The sequence below is a fragment of the Oryctolagus cuniculus genome, chromosome 2 (assembly GCF_051225735.1).
Source record: "Oryctolagus cuniculus isolate XC-2025 breed Fujian yellow rabbit chromosome 2, ASM5122573v1, whole genome shotgun sequence".
In the NCBI taxonomy this organism is placed as follows: domain Eukaryota; kingdom Metazoa; phylum Chordata; class Mammalia; order Lagomorpha; family Leporidae; genus Oryctolagus; species Oryctolagus cuniculus.
The window spans coordinates 41,259,513-41,278,189 of record NC_142868.1 but is presented as its reverse complement, the minus strand read 5'-3'; the positions used below and the strand labels follow the sequence as shown (position 1 = coordinate 41,278,189).

Genomic DNA, 18,677 nt, shown 5'->3' with positions numbered 1-18,677 from the left:
TCCGTTGGTTCACCCCTAAATGGCCACTACGGACGGCGCTGCACCGATCCGAAGCCAGGAGCCAGGTGCTTCCTCCTGGCCTCCCATGCAGGTGCAGGGACCCAAGCACTTGGGTCATCATCCACTGCACTCCCAGGCCACAGCAGAGAGCTGGACTGGAAGAGGAACAACCGGGACTAGAACCCGGCTCCCATCTGGGATGCTGGTGCCGCAGGCGGAGGATTAACTAAGTGAACCATGGCGCTGACCTGGGAAATTATATTGTATAAAGCTGTTCTAGATGGTTGGAAATTATTTTAGTAAGGCTTTGTTTTTTACTAGTATAAAGATGGAGTACAGTTGTTTAACATAAAATTAATTGAGCACAATACAGTATGTTACTAGGTATACTTAATTTATTTTCCTGTATCTCATGTTGCTTTTAAACCTTAAATTAGGTTTACTAATTTCATTCTTCTTTGTAGCCCAAAATGTAGGTTTGAATACAAACGATCGGAAACCCCTAGTAGATATTATTGTTATTGTGGAAAAGTCGAAGACCCACCATTAGACCCTTGGCTCGTGCCTCATTCATGTGGCCAAGTATGTGAGAGAGAATTCAAACCTCCTTGTGGCCATAAGTGTTTACTTCTTTGTCACCCGGGTGAGTTATTTATTACATTTTATGTTGTTTGTGCATGGTTATATCTTTTTATGTGGAGGCAAAATATTGTGAACGTTGATTTTGGAATTTTAAATTTGCCATAAGAAAATATTGAAAGGAATTACCTTTTTAAATGCTCAGTATACAAAACTTTAGAAATTGCTGGTAGAAATAGGAATTGAAACTTTTAATTTCTGACTCCTGATTTTTTTTTTCCTCTCATTGAATTCTAGGCCCCTGCCCTCCTTGTCCAAAGATGGTCACAACTACTTGTTACTGTAAGAAAGCAAAACCTATCCCTCGTAGGTGCAGTACCAAGGAATGGTCCTGTCAGCTCCCTTGTGGGCGGAAGTTGCTATGTGGACAACATAAATGTGAACATTCTTGTCATGCAGGTAAAAGGCCATTCGGGTTATGTGTTCTAACTGTAAGCAAATCTCTATTGCTTTTATAATGTTTCTTTTTATTTATCATTTTGGTTTTAGGAAGTTGTCCACCTTGTCCAAGAGTTAGTAGACAAAAGTGTGTCTGTGGCAAAAAAGTAGCTGAAAGAAGTTGTGCAAGCCCTCAGTGGCACTGTGATCAAGTAAGTGCATATGCAGTTTGAGGGGGTGGTGAGTATTAATACAGAAAGTATAGACAACTAAAAAGCAGAAATGCTATTTTGGTTTAGTTGGATTAAAAAGTGAGGAAGACTAGCAACTCAGGTGAATTATATAATGTTTTAGGAAACTACTTTTTAATTTAATAATTTATCTTTTTTTTTTGGACAGGCAGAGTGAACAGTGAGAGAGAGAGAGACAGAGAGAAAGGTCTTCCTTTGCCATTGGTTCACCCTCAAATGGCCGCCGTGGCCAGCGCGCTGTGGCCGGCGTACTGCGCTGATCCGATGGCAGGAGCCAGGTACTTATCCTGGTCTCCCATGGGGTGCAGGGCCCAAGTACTTGGGCCATCCTCCACTGCACTCCCGGGCCACAGCAGAGAGCTGGCCTGGAAGAGAGGCAACCGGGACTAGAACCCGGTGCCCGGACCGGGACTAGAACCCGGTGTGCTGGCGCCGCAAGGCGGAGGATTAGCCTAGTGAGCCGCGGCACTGGCCAATAATTTATCTTATTAGAAACTTTTTTTTCAAAGTTTAAAGCTATTTGTTGAATTTTGCATTCAGTACTTCTGTATTTTTTGCCAACTTTCTCTTCCTTCCTCTCTTTCTCTTCTCTTCAACTAATACTCTTACCCTCTTCTTGAGTTAATCCAGTTGAAGGAGAGGGATTGACTTTGTGGGTTGCTTATGTTGGTATGATTTTAATGCTGTTGAGATCTTTGGTGGATGGCCAGATTGTTGCTCCCCCTCTTCATGGAGGAACGACACTAAACCCTGCCTAGGCTTCATATCTGAGTCACGGCACCATTATGTCGCTCCCCGTCTTCGTGGAGGAACGACACGGGACCCTGCGCTGTTCTTTTGTCTGCTCGGCCCTCCCCGGGTTTGCTGCTGGTTCTTCCCGGGTTGGCTACCGTCCCTTCCACCTCCGTGGAAGGGCGGTTCCCTCTGCCACTTTCCCCACTTCTGCGGGGGAGTTGCACACCGCTGGCTGGCTCTCTCGGGGGCTGCACAGGTGTTCCTTCAGATAGATGTTCCCCTTAGATGTTCCTGGTGCATGTTGTCTCTCTCCTCCTTTATAGTCCTCTTCCACCAATCCCAACTCTGCTACCCACACGCCGAGTACGCTGCTCTCCTCCAATCAGGAGCAGGTCCTGCTGCTTATTGGTTGAACTGGAGGCAGCTGTGTAGAAGCTGTTTCTCCCTTCTCAGCACCATATTGTGGGAGAGCAGATGCATAGAATAAGTCTTAATTCCAGTAACTTAGTCTAGTCCGAGTTGCTCCCAGTTGCTCCCCACACAGATGAAGCTGTACTTTCTTTCCTTTATTTTTATTTATGTGTGTGTATATATGTCTCTGTGCATGTGTGTGTTTGTATGTAAGTATGTATGTATGTTTAAGATTTTATTTATTTATTTGAGAGGTAGAGTCATACAGAGAGGGAGAGACAGAGAGAAAGGTCTTTGATCCGCTGGTTCACTCCCCAGATGGCTGCAATGGCTGGAGCTGGACTGATCTTGATCTGCAGGAGCTTCTTCTGGGTCTCCCATGCAGGTGCTGGGGCCCAAACACTTGGGCCATCTTCTACTGCTTTCCCAGGCCATAAGCAGAGGTGGGTTGGAAAAGCCACTGGAACACGAACTGTTGCCTATATGGGATGCTAGTGCAATAGGCAAAGGCTTAGCTTACTATACCATGGTGTTGGCCCTTCCTTTATTATTTAAAATATACGCTTCAGTATGTGGTAAAATGTATGTGTGTGTATATGCATATGTAGATATACATATTTATAAGTGTGTGTGTACATTTGTGTATACATGTACATGATACCTAAAAGGGGCTTCAAAAATTTCACGGAAAATTAAATTTTAAAGATAAGTTTAGGAGTCAGCATTGGGTACAGAGAGTTAAGGTGCACATTGTGATGCCAGCATCCCATATCAGGCTGCCAGTTCAAGCTTTGGCTGCTCCACTTTCTGTCTGTTTCCTGCTGATGCTCCAGGGAAGGCCACAGGAGATGGCTCAGGTACTTGGGCCTTTGCCACCCATGTGGGAGACCCATATGGAGTTCCTGATTCCTGACTTTGGCCTGGCCCAGCCTCGGCTATTGCAACCATTTAGGGGAGAAAACCAGCAGATAGAAGATCTCTCTCTGTTTCTTCTTCTCTCTCTCTTTCTGCCTTTCAGATCATTAAGTATATATTTTTAAAGATGGACTTATTTTAGTACAAAAATTTTTGAAATGCGTGCATGTGAGGATCTTCAAAAAGTTCATAGAAAATGTATATTATGATAAAACTATGCATGGATTTCAAAATATTTTGCACCAAAATAAACATTTTATTTTCTATGAACTTTTTGAAGTACTCTTGCTTGTAAAATATAAAGTTTAATGATATGAGTAATGTAAGTTATTTGTGATTGAAAATATCTTGTACAAAGTCTTTACTAACTTTTAAATCCTTTGTTAGTACTAACTGCATTTTATTTCAGGTATGTGGAAAAACACTGCCATGTGGTAATCATACATGTGAGCAGGTTTGTCATGTTGGTGCTTGTGGAGAATGTCCTCGATCTGGCAAAAGGTTCTGTCCATGTCAGAAATCAAGTAAGACTTTTTTTTTGAAAGGAAGTGAGTTATCAAGCCATGAAAATATATGAGAGAAACTTAAATGCCTGTTATTAAATGAAAGAAGCCAATTTGAAAAAGCTGTTTGGTCTAAGACTCCAACTATATGACATTCTGGAAAAGAGTAAACTATAGAGACAGAAAAAAGATCAGTGGTTGCCAGGGTTGGGGAAGAGGGAGAGAGGAATAATAGGTGGAACACAGAGAATGTGTCATGGCAGTGAAACTATTCTGTATGATACTATAGTGGTGGATATATGTTATAACATGTTTGTCCAGTCTCATAGAATGTACACCAAGAGTGAACCCTAATGTAAACTATGATCTCTGAATGATGATGCTGTGTCAGTGTAGATTCATCATTTGTAGCAAAAGTACCACTCTGCTGGAAGATACTGACAATTGGAGAGCCTGTGCTATTGTCATTGTGTACCAGCTTGTTGGTGCATTTGTTTTTGCTTGCATTGAAATAAAAGCATAGTAGGATTGCAGTATTAGGTGACTTCCTTGAGTCTACCAGTAATAGCACGTGTATTATTATAAGATTATTTCTAAAGCTTGTCATAGTAATTTATATAAAAGCTGAGTTTTATAGTGCTTTAAAGTCTGCATTTTTTTTCTCTAGTTTAAGAGTAATTAAAAATAATTCCACATTTTATGGAAATTCTTCATAGAGGTTCATATAACCTTACTAATTTCTTTAGATAAGTGTTTCTGAAGTAGCCCATAAAAATGTGTTTCTTGAGGATAACTTGTCATATGTTAAATTTCTTTTTTAAAAGCATAAGCTTTACAGATAGGAGTATCATGATTTATTTTCATTAATTAATTTTTCTAGTAATTATTTTGAAATAAAAATTCATAGTCCAAAAGGGCTATCATTTTTTATGGAGCCTAAAGAACATGGCTCTTTTCTAATGCTGAGTAATAATGTTATCTTATTAAATTGACTACTTGTTTGCTTTCAGAGTTTTCTTTGCCTTGTACAGAAGATGTCCCAACTTGTGGAGACAGTTGTGACAAAGTCCTTGAATGTGGAATCCATAGATGTTCACAGCGTTGTCACCGAGGTCCTTGTGAAACATGTAGACAAGTTAGTCATCTCCTATAGTCATTACTTTTAAGAACTGCGTATCATTTAATATATCAAATGGGATTGTCCTATGACTGTTTTCCATTACCTACTGTCATGTCATGGCACTTGGGCCATCCTCCACTGCACTCCCGGGCCATATCTGTGTTGGTCCAGTGATCTGATATTTATGGTACAAAGCAAGAGAGAATGCTGGCAATCAAACCTAAAAATTACCTTTTGTTTGTTTTTACTTGCTGAAAGTTTGAGTTCTCTCTCAGGGTCAGTTGTGGAATGGTTCCCAGAAGACTTTCAGAGTAGTAGTATGTTAGGCCTGTTGATAATGGAAAGAAAAAAATGCCTGAACTTGAGACTTTATATGTATATCATTTTGGTTTTGACAGTACTCCCAGGTCAACAAGTAAGCTTACTAGATAATCCAGTTGTCTTTATGGAAACAAGATATACAGATGTTATTATGTTATTGTGACTAGACATAAATGATTTTGATGTGTTTTTTAAACTATTTAATATCACATTTCTACTAAGTTAAATACAAAATTCACAAGTCCTTTTTTGGGAAAAAAATGAATATTTTAGGAAATTCAGCTTTGGTTTTGGTAATTTAGTAATTTGCTATTTAAATTTTTGTCTGGAGCAGCATTTAACCTAGCAGTTAAAATGTTGGCATCTATCTGGGTTTGATTCCCATCTCTGGTTCCTGACTCTAGCTTCTTGTCAATGCAGATGCTGGGAGGCAGTGGTGATAGTTCAAGTAATGGGATTTCTGTCAGTGTAGGAGACCTGTATTATATTTCTGGTGAATCAGCAGATGAGAGTTCTCTCTGTCTCTTTTTCAAATATATACATTTAAAATATAGAGTTATTGTCCTTCATGTTGTAGTTATTATAGAAATTGCTATGTGGGATAAAACATATTAAAATAAATTATTTTTGATAGATTTTTTTATTCTTCCAGGAAGTGGAAAAGCATTGTCGCTGTGGAAAGCATACAAAGAGAATGCCATGTCATAAACCTTATCTGTGTGAAACTAAGTGTGTGAAGATGCGTGACTGTCAGAAGCACCAGTGTAGGAGAAAGGTATGTGTAGTAAGCTTGGAAAATTTCAAATTAAAATTGTCTCGAAGTTTTCATTTTTGGGTCCATTATAACACTGTCTTGACTTGTTCCTCAAATGTTCAGGAGCATTTTTTGCTTTCCATATAAAATATTAGTAAATATTCTAGATGGACTTTAATTATATATATTGGTGGGAAATCCTACATACAACATACATACATACATATATATATATATATATATATTTTAATAACAATTTCTTCTTGTCCTGTATATAATTCTCTCAGTTTGGTTCAATGGGCTGTTTCTGTTCTTTGACTTTCAAATCATTAGTGTCATTAATAGTTTCTGTGGTGGCAGAGACTTCACTTCTGTTCAGATTTAATTATTGATGCTTGGCTCACTATGTGGATGGTTCTGTTTTATTGAGTGTATAGATTTGTAATTCTTTTGAATTTCATTTTTTTTTATTATGAAATGTCTCATAAGATTCCTTGTTCTTAAATCTATTGAAATCTAATGTGTTCAGGTTTGTTTTTTTCTGTTTAGCGTTAACACAGTATACCCTTCCTCATAATTTAGATTTAATCTATTCATATCTTTATATTTAATGTGTATTAGTTATAGATGGCATTTAAATTTTATCTTATCCAAATTAACAATGCTTTTTGTGTAATTTGGGTATAGACTATATGTATTTAATATGATCTTTAATATATGGGGCTTAAATCTATCATCTTACTATTTATTTTCCATTTTTCCTTTTGTTCCTTTCCCTATTCTATCCTTTGATTATAATTTCTCAGATTTCAATGTATCTACTTTAATTGCTTATTAGTTTTTTCCATTGTCCTTTTTTTTTTTTGTTTGAGGCACTGCTTTAGACTTGTATTCTTTAAGAATCTTCTAACAATGTATTTAATGTCCTTGCTCCTAAAATAAAATGTATGCTTCTCTTCTTTTTATTCTTTGTATTTTGTTAAGTCCCAAATACAGTGTTTTTATTTTTGCCTTAAACAGCTAACTTTAAAAAAAAAAGATTTATCTTATTTATTTGAAAGAGTCACAGACAGAGAGAGAGGGAGAGACAGAGAGATACAGATACCTTCCATCTGCTGGTTTACTCCCTACGTGGCTGCATTGGCTAGAGCTGGGCGAGTCCGAAGCCAGGAGCCTGGAGCTTCATTCTGGTCTCCCACATCGGTGCAGGGGCCCAAGTATGGGGGCCATCTTCCACTGCCTTCCCAGGTGCATTAACAAGGAGCTGAATCAGGTGTGGAGCAGTCAGCTTATGGGATGCCAGTCTCACAGTCAGCAGCTTTACCTGCTATGCCACATCGCTGCCCCCCCCCCCCAATTACTTTTTAAAGAGTTTGAAAAAATAATAAAAACCGTGTTTGACTTTTATCATCATTCTTAATTTTTGATGCCTTAATTCTTTTGTGTAGATTTGATTTCATTTTCTGTCTGGAGGTTTTTTGTTTGTTTAAGATTTATTTATTTATTTGAAAGGCAGACTTACAGAAAGAAATGGAGAGACACAGAGAGAGATCTGCCATCCCCTGGTTCACTCCCCAAATGGCTGCAAAAGTGAGGGAAGGGCTAGGATGAAGCCAGGAGCCTGGTATGTGGGTCTCCCACGTGGGAGACAGGAGCCCACGTACTTGGGCCATCTGCCTTTGCTTTCCTAGGTACATCAGTAGGGAGTTGGATCAGAAGTGGAGCAGCTGAGACTCCAGCTGGTGCTTTTATGGGATGCTGGTATCACAGGTGGCGGCCCAACCAATGCATCATGCTGGCTCCTGAAGAATTTTTTTGTTTAAACATTTCTTGTAGTATTGGTTGTAAATTCTGTCTGCTTTGTCTAAAAATATCTTTAACTTTTGTGTAAAACAATTTAATGTAGAGTTCTAATTCGTTTGTTTCCCTCATGCTTAAAAGATGTTGCTGTATTAAATTTTTCCAATAAAGAACTATGATTGTTGTCTTTTTTCTGTACATAATATCTCTCTCTCTTCTGGTTGACTTTTATGGAGTGGTTTGTTTCTGGTGTTCCTTGGTGTAGGGTTCATCATGTTTCTTTGCCTTAGTTTTCATTCAGTTTCTTGGATCTGTAGTCTTAAGTTTTCATCAGATTTTTAGAGTTTTAAAATCTGTATCAGATTTTTTTCTATCTTCCCCTGCACATCAGCTCCTTTTTTTTTTTTTTTTTTTTTTTTTCGACAGGCAGAGTGGACAGTGAGAGAGACAGAGAGAAAGGTCTTCCTTTGCCGTTGGTTCACCCCCTCAATGGCCGGCGTGCTGAGGCCGGCGCACCGCTCTGATCTGAAGCTAGGAGCCAGGTGCTTCTCCTGGTCTCCCATGGGATGCAGGGCCCAAGCACTTGGGCATTCCTCCACTGCACTCCTGGGCCATAGCAGAGAGCTGGCCTGGAAGAGGGGCAACCGGGACAGAATCCAGTGCCCTGACCGGGACTAGAACCCAGTGTGCCAGTGCTGCTAGGCGGAGGATTAGCCTGTTGAGCCGTGGCGCCAGCCCATCTTTTTTTTTTTTTTTTTTTTTTTTTTTTTTAGACAGGTCTTCCATCCTCTGGTTCACTCCCTAAATGGCTACAATGACCAGGGCTGGGCCACGCTGAAGCCAAGAGCCAGGAGCTTCATCTGCGTCTTCCACGTGGGTGCAGGGACACAAGCACTTGTACCATCATGTCTGCTTTCCCAGGCCATTAGCAGGGAGCTGGATTGGAAGTGAAATAGCCGGGACTTGAACCTGCGCCCATATGGGATGCTGGCGCTGCAGGCTGGGGCTTTACTGGGTCTCTAACCTGCTGTGCCACACCTCTTGAGACTTAAATGCTTGAGAATGGGCTGGAGGGAAATCTGTTCTAGAAAAAGTGGTCACAGGGAGCAGGTCAAGCCCTGGCGGCACCACTTCTAATGCAGCTCTTTGCTAATGCACCTGAGAAAGCAGCAAAGATGGCCCAAGTGCTTGGGCCCCTGCATCCATATGGGAGACGCAGAAGAAACTCCTGGCACTTGGCTTTGGATCAGCCCAGCTCTGGCCATTGCAGCAGTTTGGGGAGTGAACCAGTCGATGGACGACCTCTCTCGCTCTGTCTTCCCCTCTCTCCCTCTCTCTCTGGAAGGAAGGAAGGAAGAAAGGAAAGAAGGAAGGCACCCGTTGCAGGCTGCAGCTTATGTCACTACACCACAACACTGGCCCTTCCTCCATCTTCTTTAATTAATGGATGGTCTATATTTATAATGCCTCTTTTGATGTCCTTATCTATTTATTCTGTCATCTCTCATTTCTGGGTCTGATTCTGTTCCTTGATTTTTCTACTCCTTTGTGGGAAATACTTGACATTTTTTTGTACTTTTTTTTTTCTGCCTGTATTCCTTTACATATATTTAAGGTTTGTTCTGGGTTGAAGTTAAGTTACTAGAAACCATTTCATCCGTTTTAGGCTTGATAGTGTTAGATGTGACCAGAGTACCCTTTTGTCTATGGCTAATTTGGCTCCCTGTACTGAGGCAGTAACTGTTTTGAGTACTCTGCATATTGTCTGTGTATCAGGAGACTGTTCTGTTTTTTGAGGAAGACAAACTATTCCACGTCCTGTACAATCTCTGAAAATTATGCCTTCTCTTCCCACTGGTTTTCAGATTTTGAGTAGTTTCTTCTCACACATGTACGACCAGGGCTCAGCCAAAGACTCAAGAGGTCCTTTCTGGAGTTCTCTGGAGCTTTTTCTGTATTGTTCTTTCCTTGGCACAGATTCTAGCCACAGTGGCCCTTCTGAACTGTGAATTTTGTCTGCTCAGCTTGGTGAGACTACTGAATTCTGATTGTGATCTTTCTCTTTGTGCTGCAGCATTGATCCTTCAGGTATAAATTGATGCCACTGTAGGGCACCTTGTTTGGTTTTCATCTCTTAAGGGTTACTGTCCTGTGCTGCCTTATTGCCTGTCTGAAGACTATAGATCATATCTTCTGTCTGGTTTTTCAGTTGTTTGAGATAAGGAGGGAAATCTAGTCATTGTTACTCTATTACAGTCTGAAGGGGCCACATAATCTTTTCCCCCATTGCACTGGCAAAGTGATAGTCAGATAGTGTTACTCAGTAAATATCTCTCCAACTGAAGAACAGTTTTGACTTTTAATTACTTTTCAGTAGTATGTATTTTGTTTTGTGCTATTTTTATATCTGAAGCTTGTATTTATGTAATTTATAATCTTGAGTTCCTTTAAGACATTTGTGGTCTATATTTCTACTCCAGAGTTTGGGTATGTGAGAAATCAAGGAAGGAGTTGGGATGGCAACACAGACTTTAGATACTTACCTGGTATTTGTGAAAGAAAAATTAAGGCAGGTCATAGATTTTTCACACATTGGAAATCTAGGAAGTGATAAAATAAGGAAAGATAATTGGTCTCTTATCCCATAGCTTGAAATTTACTGTTAAACCAATTTATATATTAAAGTGATTTTATTATTTGTTCAGTTTATTTGAGAGGTAGGGAAAAATAAATAGGGATAGCTCCCATACTCTGATTCACTCTCCAAATGTCTGCAACTAATGGGGATTTGAGCTAGTCCAAATCTATGATCTGGGATGTCAGTTCAGGTTACCAGCTACTTGAGCCACCACCTTCTGTCTTTTAGTATGTGCTTTAGCAGGAAGTTGGAATCAGGAGCTGAGCCAGAACTTGGACCCAAGCATACCAACCCAAGTTGGCTGAACCAACTGACATTTTAATTAGTAGGACAAATTTCCATTCCTGATTTTATTTTTATTAAATTTAAAAAATAACCAGATGAATGATCTAAATTTATCATAGAATTTGCTCAGATCTATTCCTTTGGTTGGTATTGTCGACTTCTATTGGGGTGGGAGCCTTTTATTTCTGCTAAGGGCCATTGAATATTTATGATATCATTATCAACTTAAAAATTAGCCTGTTATAAATTTATTGCATTTTGAGTCCCATCTGCACTTGCATTGGCAGGGCTAGACCAAATGATTTTGTGGGCCTATTTGGCCAATGAGCCAGATGTTTCCCATCTCTGCGACATAGATAAGGAAATGAAATTATATGATGGAAATATTTTTCAGTCATAGACTAATTAACTGAAGGGGAAGAATGTTTGGTGTGGCTTTATTTAACGAGGTCATTGTCCATTTGAATATTTCAGTTCTTAATAATAGTATATTTACTTAACAGAAGATTGATACTCTTGAATACTTTCATTCTTATAGCATAAAGACGTATCTTTTGCTTCCCATAATTTCTATGAAAACTAGTAATGATATTCATATTATGCATGAGTTTTCAAATTACCTATTCTTTATATATTGCTTTCTCTTCAGTGTTGCCCTGGAAACTGTCCACCTTGTGATCAAAACTGTGGACGGACTTTAGGATGTAGAAACCATAAGTGTCCGTCTGTCTGCCACAGAGGTAAAATTTAACAATAGCTGTAATTTCATGTTTGTATTTACATAGAACTTTATAATTAATAGAGAGCTTTCACATTCATTATCTTACTTGATGCTCTTAACAGTGTTGAGAAGAATAGAAATTTGCCAGCATTCCCATTTTATGGACAATGAAATGGAAGCTAATGGGGTTCGGTCAGGGAATGTGCTATATAACAGTATGGTCAAGATTTGAATCCAGGTCTTTTGAATATAAAAAGTTTTCTTCTTCCTTGACACCTCATTATTGTTTCTTCACTTCCTCCTAACCTTCTCCATTGATTTTTTAAAATGAAAACATTTTTCATTTTTATTTTGAATTTTATACATTTATATGGAATTAAATGTAATGAGGTACTGGATATATCCTAAGCTAGTGGTTCTCAAACATTTTGGTCCGAGGACCCCTTTATACTTTTTGGGAAACTAAAGAGGTTTTTTTTTTTTTTTTTTAAGGATTATTTTACTTATTTGAAAGTCAGAGTTACACAGTGAGAGAGAGAGAGACAGAGAGAGGTCTTCCATCCACTGGCTCACTCCCTAGATGGCCGCAATAGCCGGAGCTGTGCCGAACAAAGCCAGGAGCCAGGAGCCTCCTCCGGGTCTCCCACATGGGTGCAGGGGTCCAAGGACTTGGGCCATCCTCCACTGCCTTCCCAGGCCATAGCAGAGAGCTGGGTCAGAAGAGGAGCAGCCAGGACTTGAACCGGTGCCCACATGGGATGCCAGCACTGTAGGCCAGGGCGTTAACCTGCTGCGCCACAGCGCCAGCCCCAAGAGCTTTTGTTAATATGGATTTTATTCATTGACTTTTATTGTATCTGAAATTAAATTTTAATAATATTTATTATTTTGTCTTAAAATGACAAAATAAGTCCATTATATCCTAATCCAAATAGCATAATTTTTGAGAAAACCAACTATAATAAACAATTTTTTATAAAGATTTATGTATTTTATTTGAAAGAATTATAGAGAGAGGAAGAGACAGAGACAGAGATCTTCCATCTGCTGGCTCATTCCCAAAATGGCTGCCAGGAGCCCACTTGGGTGCAGAGGCCCAAGCATTTGGACCATCTTGTGCTGCTTTCCCAGGTGCATTAGCAGGGAGCTGGATTGGAAGTGGAGCAGCCAGGACTCAAATCTGTGCCCATATGAGATGCTGGTGCTGCCAGCGGTGGCTTAGCCCACTATTCCACAGCACCAGCCCCACTGATATTATTTTACATTTTTGCAAATATTTTCAGAGCCTAGCTTAGTAGAAGATACCTTGATTCATGAATCTGCTTCTGCGTTTAGTCTGTTATGATATCCATTTGTCACCAGCTTGTTCAAAACTCTATGCTTGTGAGTACTTGCAGTCTCCTTGAATGGGTCTAAGGGACTCATGTGGTCCCACAGCTACATTTTGAGAATTATATCCAAAGTTACAAGTAGACGTTTTTGATTGTCTGCTGAGTACCAGGAGCTGAGATTATAAGACTGTACAAAACTGACAAGTTCCTGTTCTTACTCTCCCTTCATGGTAGGATACAAATAAATTAATGTAGAGATATTAGGTAGTGACAAGTGTTAAAAGAAAGCTAGAGTAAAATTAAAATTATGATGATGGGAATGGAGTATACACTGTACACTGTGACCAGGGAGGACTTTGAAAAGATTTCTTTTGAGAGGAGACCTGAATGAAATAGGGGATCAAGCCCTCTGGACATGGGGGTAGGGTAGCGTTCCAGAAAAGAAAACAGTGATTGCAAAGTAAAATGCTCAAAGGGACAAATGGTAGGATGTGAGGTCACAGAAATGATGAGATAAAGGTTTTTGGGAAAAGGAGAATATGTATAGAACCCTGTAGACATTGTTAAAACACTGGCGATTAAATAGGAAAACTGACTAATTACATGACTATTTAAAAAGTTGAGTCATTAGTTTAACTTTTTCTAAAATGTCAGGCCTGGTTAATTTTTATCAATTTATAACAAACATTTATAGTAATATAAAAGTTCAGTTTCCTCATAAACTACTTGAGATATATATATATGTATATGTATATGTATTTTAATGTATGTGTATATATGTATACACATAATAATAAGAAATAAGAGAAAATTGTAGCCCATTCTGATGAACGTATTTGTAAACATTTAAAAATTTTAGCTACTCGGATTCAGTTATCCAGTACTACAACTTTAATCTGTCATATCCAAGTTGGGTTTATTCTAGCGATAGATGTCTGACTTAACGTTAGATAATTTATTTTTATTTATTTTTTAGATTTATTTATTTATTTTAGAGGCAGAGTTACAGACAGAGGGAGAGAGGGAGGAAGAGAGAGAATCTGCTGGTTCACTCCCCAAAGCTGGGCCCAGCCGAAGCCAGGAGCCAGGAGCTTCTTTTGGGTCTCCCACATGGGTGCAGGGGCCCAACGACTTGGGCCATCTTCCACTGCTTTCCCAGGCCATTAGTAGGGAGTTGGGTCAGAGTGGAGCAGGCAAGACTCGAACCAGCACCCATATGGGATGCTGATGCTGCAGGTGGAAGCTTAACTTACTATGCCTCAGTGCTGGCTCCAGCTTTAGTTAATTTAATAATGTGATTTAACACATTAATGAATTAAAGAAGGAATGTGTAAAATGATTGATAAAATCCAACATCTATATTTGGCAAAAATTTAATTAGAAATAGATGGGGACATTCTTACCCTGATTAAAAGGCTAGAGCAAACATATTTAGTGGAGAAGAACTGGAAACTTCTGCCCCCTCTCATAATATTTTGAAGCAAATCCTGTAAGATTTTCAGTATTAATCTCTAAAAGATTGTTTCTTAACTGAAAAATAACTAACATTTTCTTCATATCAATAAACATCTTGTGTTTAGAATTTCTTGTTATCTTAGAAGTATCTTCATTTTTTTGCTTCAGTTTGTATGGCTGAAAAACTTAGATTGACATATTGTAATCAGTCATGTGTCTCAAGTCTCTTAATTTTTAATTTCCCTCCTTCATTCTCCCCACCTCCCTTTTTTTCCCTGTGATTGATTTATTGACGAAACCAGGTTGCTTTATTTGGTTTCTCAGAGTCTGGTTGCAGATTGCATTTCTATGGTATTATTCAACATGTTTTCCATTTCTTCCAAATTGTTAATAAGAGTTGTATCTAGAAGGTTGATCAAATTCAAGTTTGATGTTTCTTGGTAGTGTTTAGTTTATTTTTTCAACATGCTTAATTAATCCCCAAAAAAAGCTTATTAGCCCCTGAAAAAAAATTTTCCCTGCTGGGAAGTAGGTGGATGATAGACTTGTATGACTTTCACCATTTGTTTAGTCCATATATATAAATAAAACTATTTTCTCATACCATTGCCCATCATTCAAGATGCCTTCATTATCAAAATTATCACTTATAGGGAGAGGATACTAACTGTATGTTTATGTGATGAGTAAATGAAAAATTGATTTATAATTCTTTTAAGATCAAAGGCATCTGTATTTGCAGTTTCTGGAATTACTAAAACCATTGACCCACTCATTAGTCATCACACTAAATTCTCTATATGCTCTTTTTTCATTTTGAAGGTAGTATTCTTGAAGCTATTTTAATTAGTCATGTAGACAGCGATTTTACTGTCATGCTACACAGAAAACTAACATTCTGTTGATCAATAGGAATGCTGTTTAGAGAAATTCTCTTTTGTTCTTAAGATTTAATTTTTAAGATATTGTACTAAAGTTATAGTTACAAAAGGGTTAATTTTCATTAAAATCTTTGGATTGCTAGAGATATCATTAAGTGTAGATATTAATATGCTGAATAACTTGGATAATGTAACATCTTATTTTGCTTAATAAAGCTTAATCATGTGACTGAAGATAACTTTTCTCTATTTTCGAGACTTCACTAGATTATATTTATTGAAACACTAAAGTGTGAATTTAGTAATTTGTACAATGTATGCTTTGTCTTTCCCTATGATGCTTTTTACTATTTGAATCAAAATTCTTAATTTGTTTTTCTTCTAGAGGATTGCTTTTAAATTCTAGGGGCATTAAGATAGGCTGTTTTCTATTTTGTATCATTTATCTGTCAGGTTAACTTCTGATCAGTATTTTGCTTGGTCCTGATACCTAGCCAGCGGTTTCTTTAGGTGTTCACTCCTTTGTTGAAAACTCTTCTACCTTCCTTATATTTAATTTCTGATGAAGTTGCTTGGGAAAACTAAACTGGAAGAAAACCTTTAAGATGATCTCAGAACTTCTTAGAACTTTGTAGCCTGTTTGAAAGATTTTCTTTTATTTTGTTACTGTGTATTTCCATCAACCCATAACAAAAGAGAGCAACAAGCTGAAACCTAGTAAGTTTTCATTTTTAAAATGTTTAGAAAATACATGGAATTATGACCGTAAATGAGGATTTAGAATTTAGTCTTTCACAAAGCACAATAATGGAAAACTGACTGCACTTGTCACTAACCATTATCAGGTCACCAGAGAGAAGTTGTTCTTATTAGGGGGTTTATCTAAAAATAGTGTACTTGGGTGGAAGTATGGATGAAAATAGGCCAAAAAGATTATTGTTAATATTAGGTTTATCTAGAGGCTTAAATATATTTTTTCATGTTGTAGTTTTGAATGAGTAATGTGTTAAATTTGTTATTTGGAACACATAATATTAAGTGAAAAAAATTTAAAACTATTAACGTAGTAGAGTAGGAAAGTATGATGATCACAAGTTTATCATGTGATTCCTTTTTTCTTTTTTTTAAAGACTTATTTGGGGGGCTGGCACTGTGGCATAGTGGGTAAAAAGCTGCTGCCTGCAGTGCCAGCATCCCATGTGGGTGCCAGTTGAATCCCGGCTGCTCTACTTCTGATCCAGCTCTCTGCTATGGCCTAGGACAACAGAAGAAGATGGTGCAAGTGCTGAGGCCCCTGCACCCATGTGGGAGACCAGGAAGAACCTCCTGGTTCCTGGTTTCAGATTGTCATAGCTCCGGCCATTGTGACCATCTGGGGAGTGAACCAGGGTATCTGGGAAGATAGCTCTCTCTGCCTCTGCCTCTCTATAACTGCCTTTTGAATAAAAAAGAAAAAAGATTTATTTGAAAGGCAGGGTTAGGGAGAGGGACACACACACACACACACACACACACACAAACAGATATTTTCCATCTACTAGGTCATTCCATAGATGGCTGTAACAGGCAGGGCTGGAACAGGATGAAGCTAGGAGCCAGGAACTTCACCTGGGTCTCTCATGTTGGTGTAGGGGTCCAAGTACTTGGGTTATCTTCCACTGCTTTCTCAAGCATTCTAGTAAGAGAGCTGGACTAGAAGTGGTGCTAGTTCATGAACTGGCACTCATATGGGATGCTAGTAGTGTAGTTTGTGGCTTAACCCACTAGGCTACGATGCTGGCCACTGTGGTGAATTTTTACAAAATAAAATTCATCATGTAATCAGAACTCAGATCATTAGACACAATACTACCAGCATTTCCAAAATTCTCTTTGTGTACTTGATAATTATTCTGATTTCATACAGTGTTGATTGGTTTGTCCTGTTTACTTTATCTAAATGGGGTCTCATACCGTACTAATACTGTTTGTGTCTGGCTTCTTCTGTTTAATGCTGTGTGGTAAGATTCATTTGTTTTGCTGTCATTCTTCATTCTTCTTGTAGATTATTCCATTGTGTAAAAAAATTATCAGATTTATTGATTTTACCATTAAAGGATATATAAACAATAATGAAAGGTTCTTTATAAATATCCGACTTTTTTTCAGGCAGTTGCTATCCATGCCCAGAAACTGTAGATGTGAAATGCAATTGTGGTAAGACAAAGGTGACAGTACCCTGTGGCCGAGAACGTACCACAAGACCACCCAAGTGCAAAGAGCTATGCAGGTATGAAACTGTGCACACTACATCTGGTGCCTTACAATTGAAATTCATCTTTTAAATATTGTTAGTATTCCAATTCACTTTTTTGGTACTTAAAATATGCTGCTTCTTTATGAAATCTGAAGGTATGTAAATAGGTAATTGCACGTTAGAAATGAGTGCTCAATGATCAAAAGTAATTTAAAAAATTATACTTTATGATTTAGTCGACCACCAACTTGCCATCATACAAGTCAAGAGAAACATCGCTGTCACTTTGGCTCTTGTCCCCCATGTCATCAACCTTGTCACAAAGTTTTGGAGAAATGTGGTCATCTGTGTCCTGCTCCGTGTCATGATCAAGCATTAATAAAGCAGACTGGCAGGGTAAGACAACAGTATTATTAATGATATGGTCCATTGCTGTGGTCAGATTATCTTGATTTTATTTAGTCACTCAACAAGGAATGATTAAACACTTTTTGGGTAATAAATTCTGTACTACGTACTAGAAATTGGGGTAAGGTAAATAAGACGATCTTCTATTGAAAGACACTTATGGAATAGAAATGGAGAAAAAACAATAAATAAATGTTGGTTATTACAGTGTGATGGTCATGATATAGATGAATTTGGTAGTTTTCCTATATATATTGTGGTTTAGGGTTTTATATATCTTCTAGTTTTTTGATTTTTTTTAAAAGATTTTATTTATTTACTTGAGAGGTAGAATTACAGACAGTGAGAGGGAAAGACAGAGAAGAGGTCTTCCCTCTGCTGGTCCACTCCCCAAACGGCTACAATGGCTGGAGCTGAGCTGATCTGAAGCCAGGAGCCAGGAGCCAGGAGCTTCCTCTGGGCCTCCCACATGAGTGCAGGGCCAAGGAGGTGGGCCATCCTCCACTGCCTTCCCAGCCCACAGCAGAGAGCCAGATCAGAAGAGGAACAGCTGGCACTAGAACTAGCACCCATATAGAACGCCGGCCCTGCAGGCAGAGGATTAACTTACTGCACCACAGCGCCGGCCCCTCTTCTAGTTATTTAAAAGATCCATTCACCTCTCCTATGACTACTTTTCAAGCCCTTGCTGTATGTCAGGCATTCTTCTAGGTGATGGGAAATAGCACTGAACAAAATAATAGAGATTGCATTCAACTGGTAGATTTTGGAGTTTATGTTTCTCATTCTCCTTTTGGCTTATGAGAATTACAGGAAACTATACTGCCTTGATCCCTTTAAAAACTGGAGCCTGCCTCAGTTTTTAACACCAAATGTATGTGGAGGGGAACAATCT

At 38.5% G+C, this 18,677-nt stretch overlaps 1 protein-coding gene across 3 annotated transcripts in view; it reads left to right on the top strand.

The window, feature by feature from the left end:
- The window catches only part of NFXL1 (nuclear transcription factor, X-box binding like 1), a 55,344-nt gene that overhangs the window by 16,776 nt on the left and 19,891 nt on the right, over positions 1–18,677 (top strand). Inside the window, exons 5-13 of one of the 3 annotated variants that reach the window (XM_008248592.5) lie at positions 465–643; positions 877–1,038; positions 1,129–1,229; positions 3,739–3,853; positions 4,843–4,967; positions 5,926–6,048; positions 11,400–11,490; positions 17,287–17,407; positions 17,611–17,770. In XM_008248592.5, coding sequence (XP_008246814.1) covers positions 465–643; positions 877–1,038; positions 1,129–1,229; positions 3,739–3,853; positions 4,843–4,967; positions 5,926–6,048; positions 11,400–11,490; positions 17,287–17,407; positions 17,611–17,770 — 1,177 coding nt within the window. Of the gene's footprint in view, positions 1–464; positions 644–876; positions 1,039–1,128; positions 1,230–3,738; positions 3,854–4,842; positions 4,968–5,925; positions 6,049–7,718; positions 8,005–11,399; positions 11,491–17,286; positions 17,408–17,610; positions 17,771–18,677 lie in introns of those variants that run through there. The other 2 variants (XR_016228878.1, XM_089325379.1) reach the window with 2 other exon arrangements.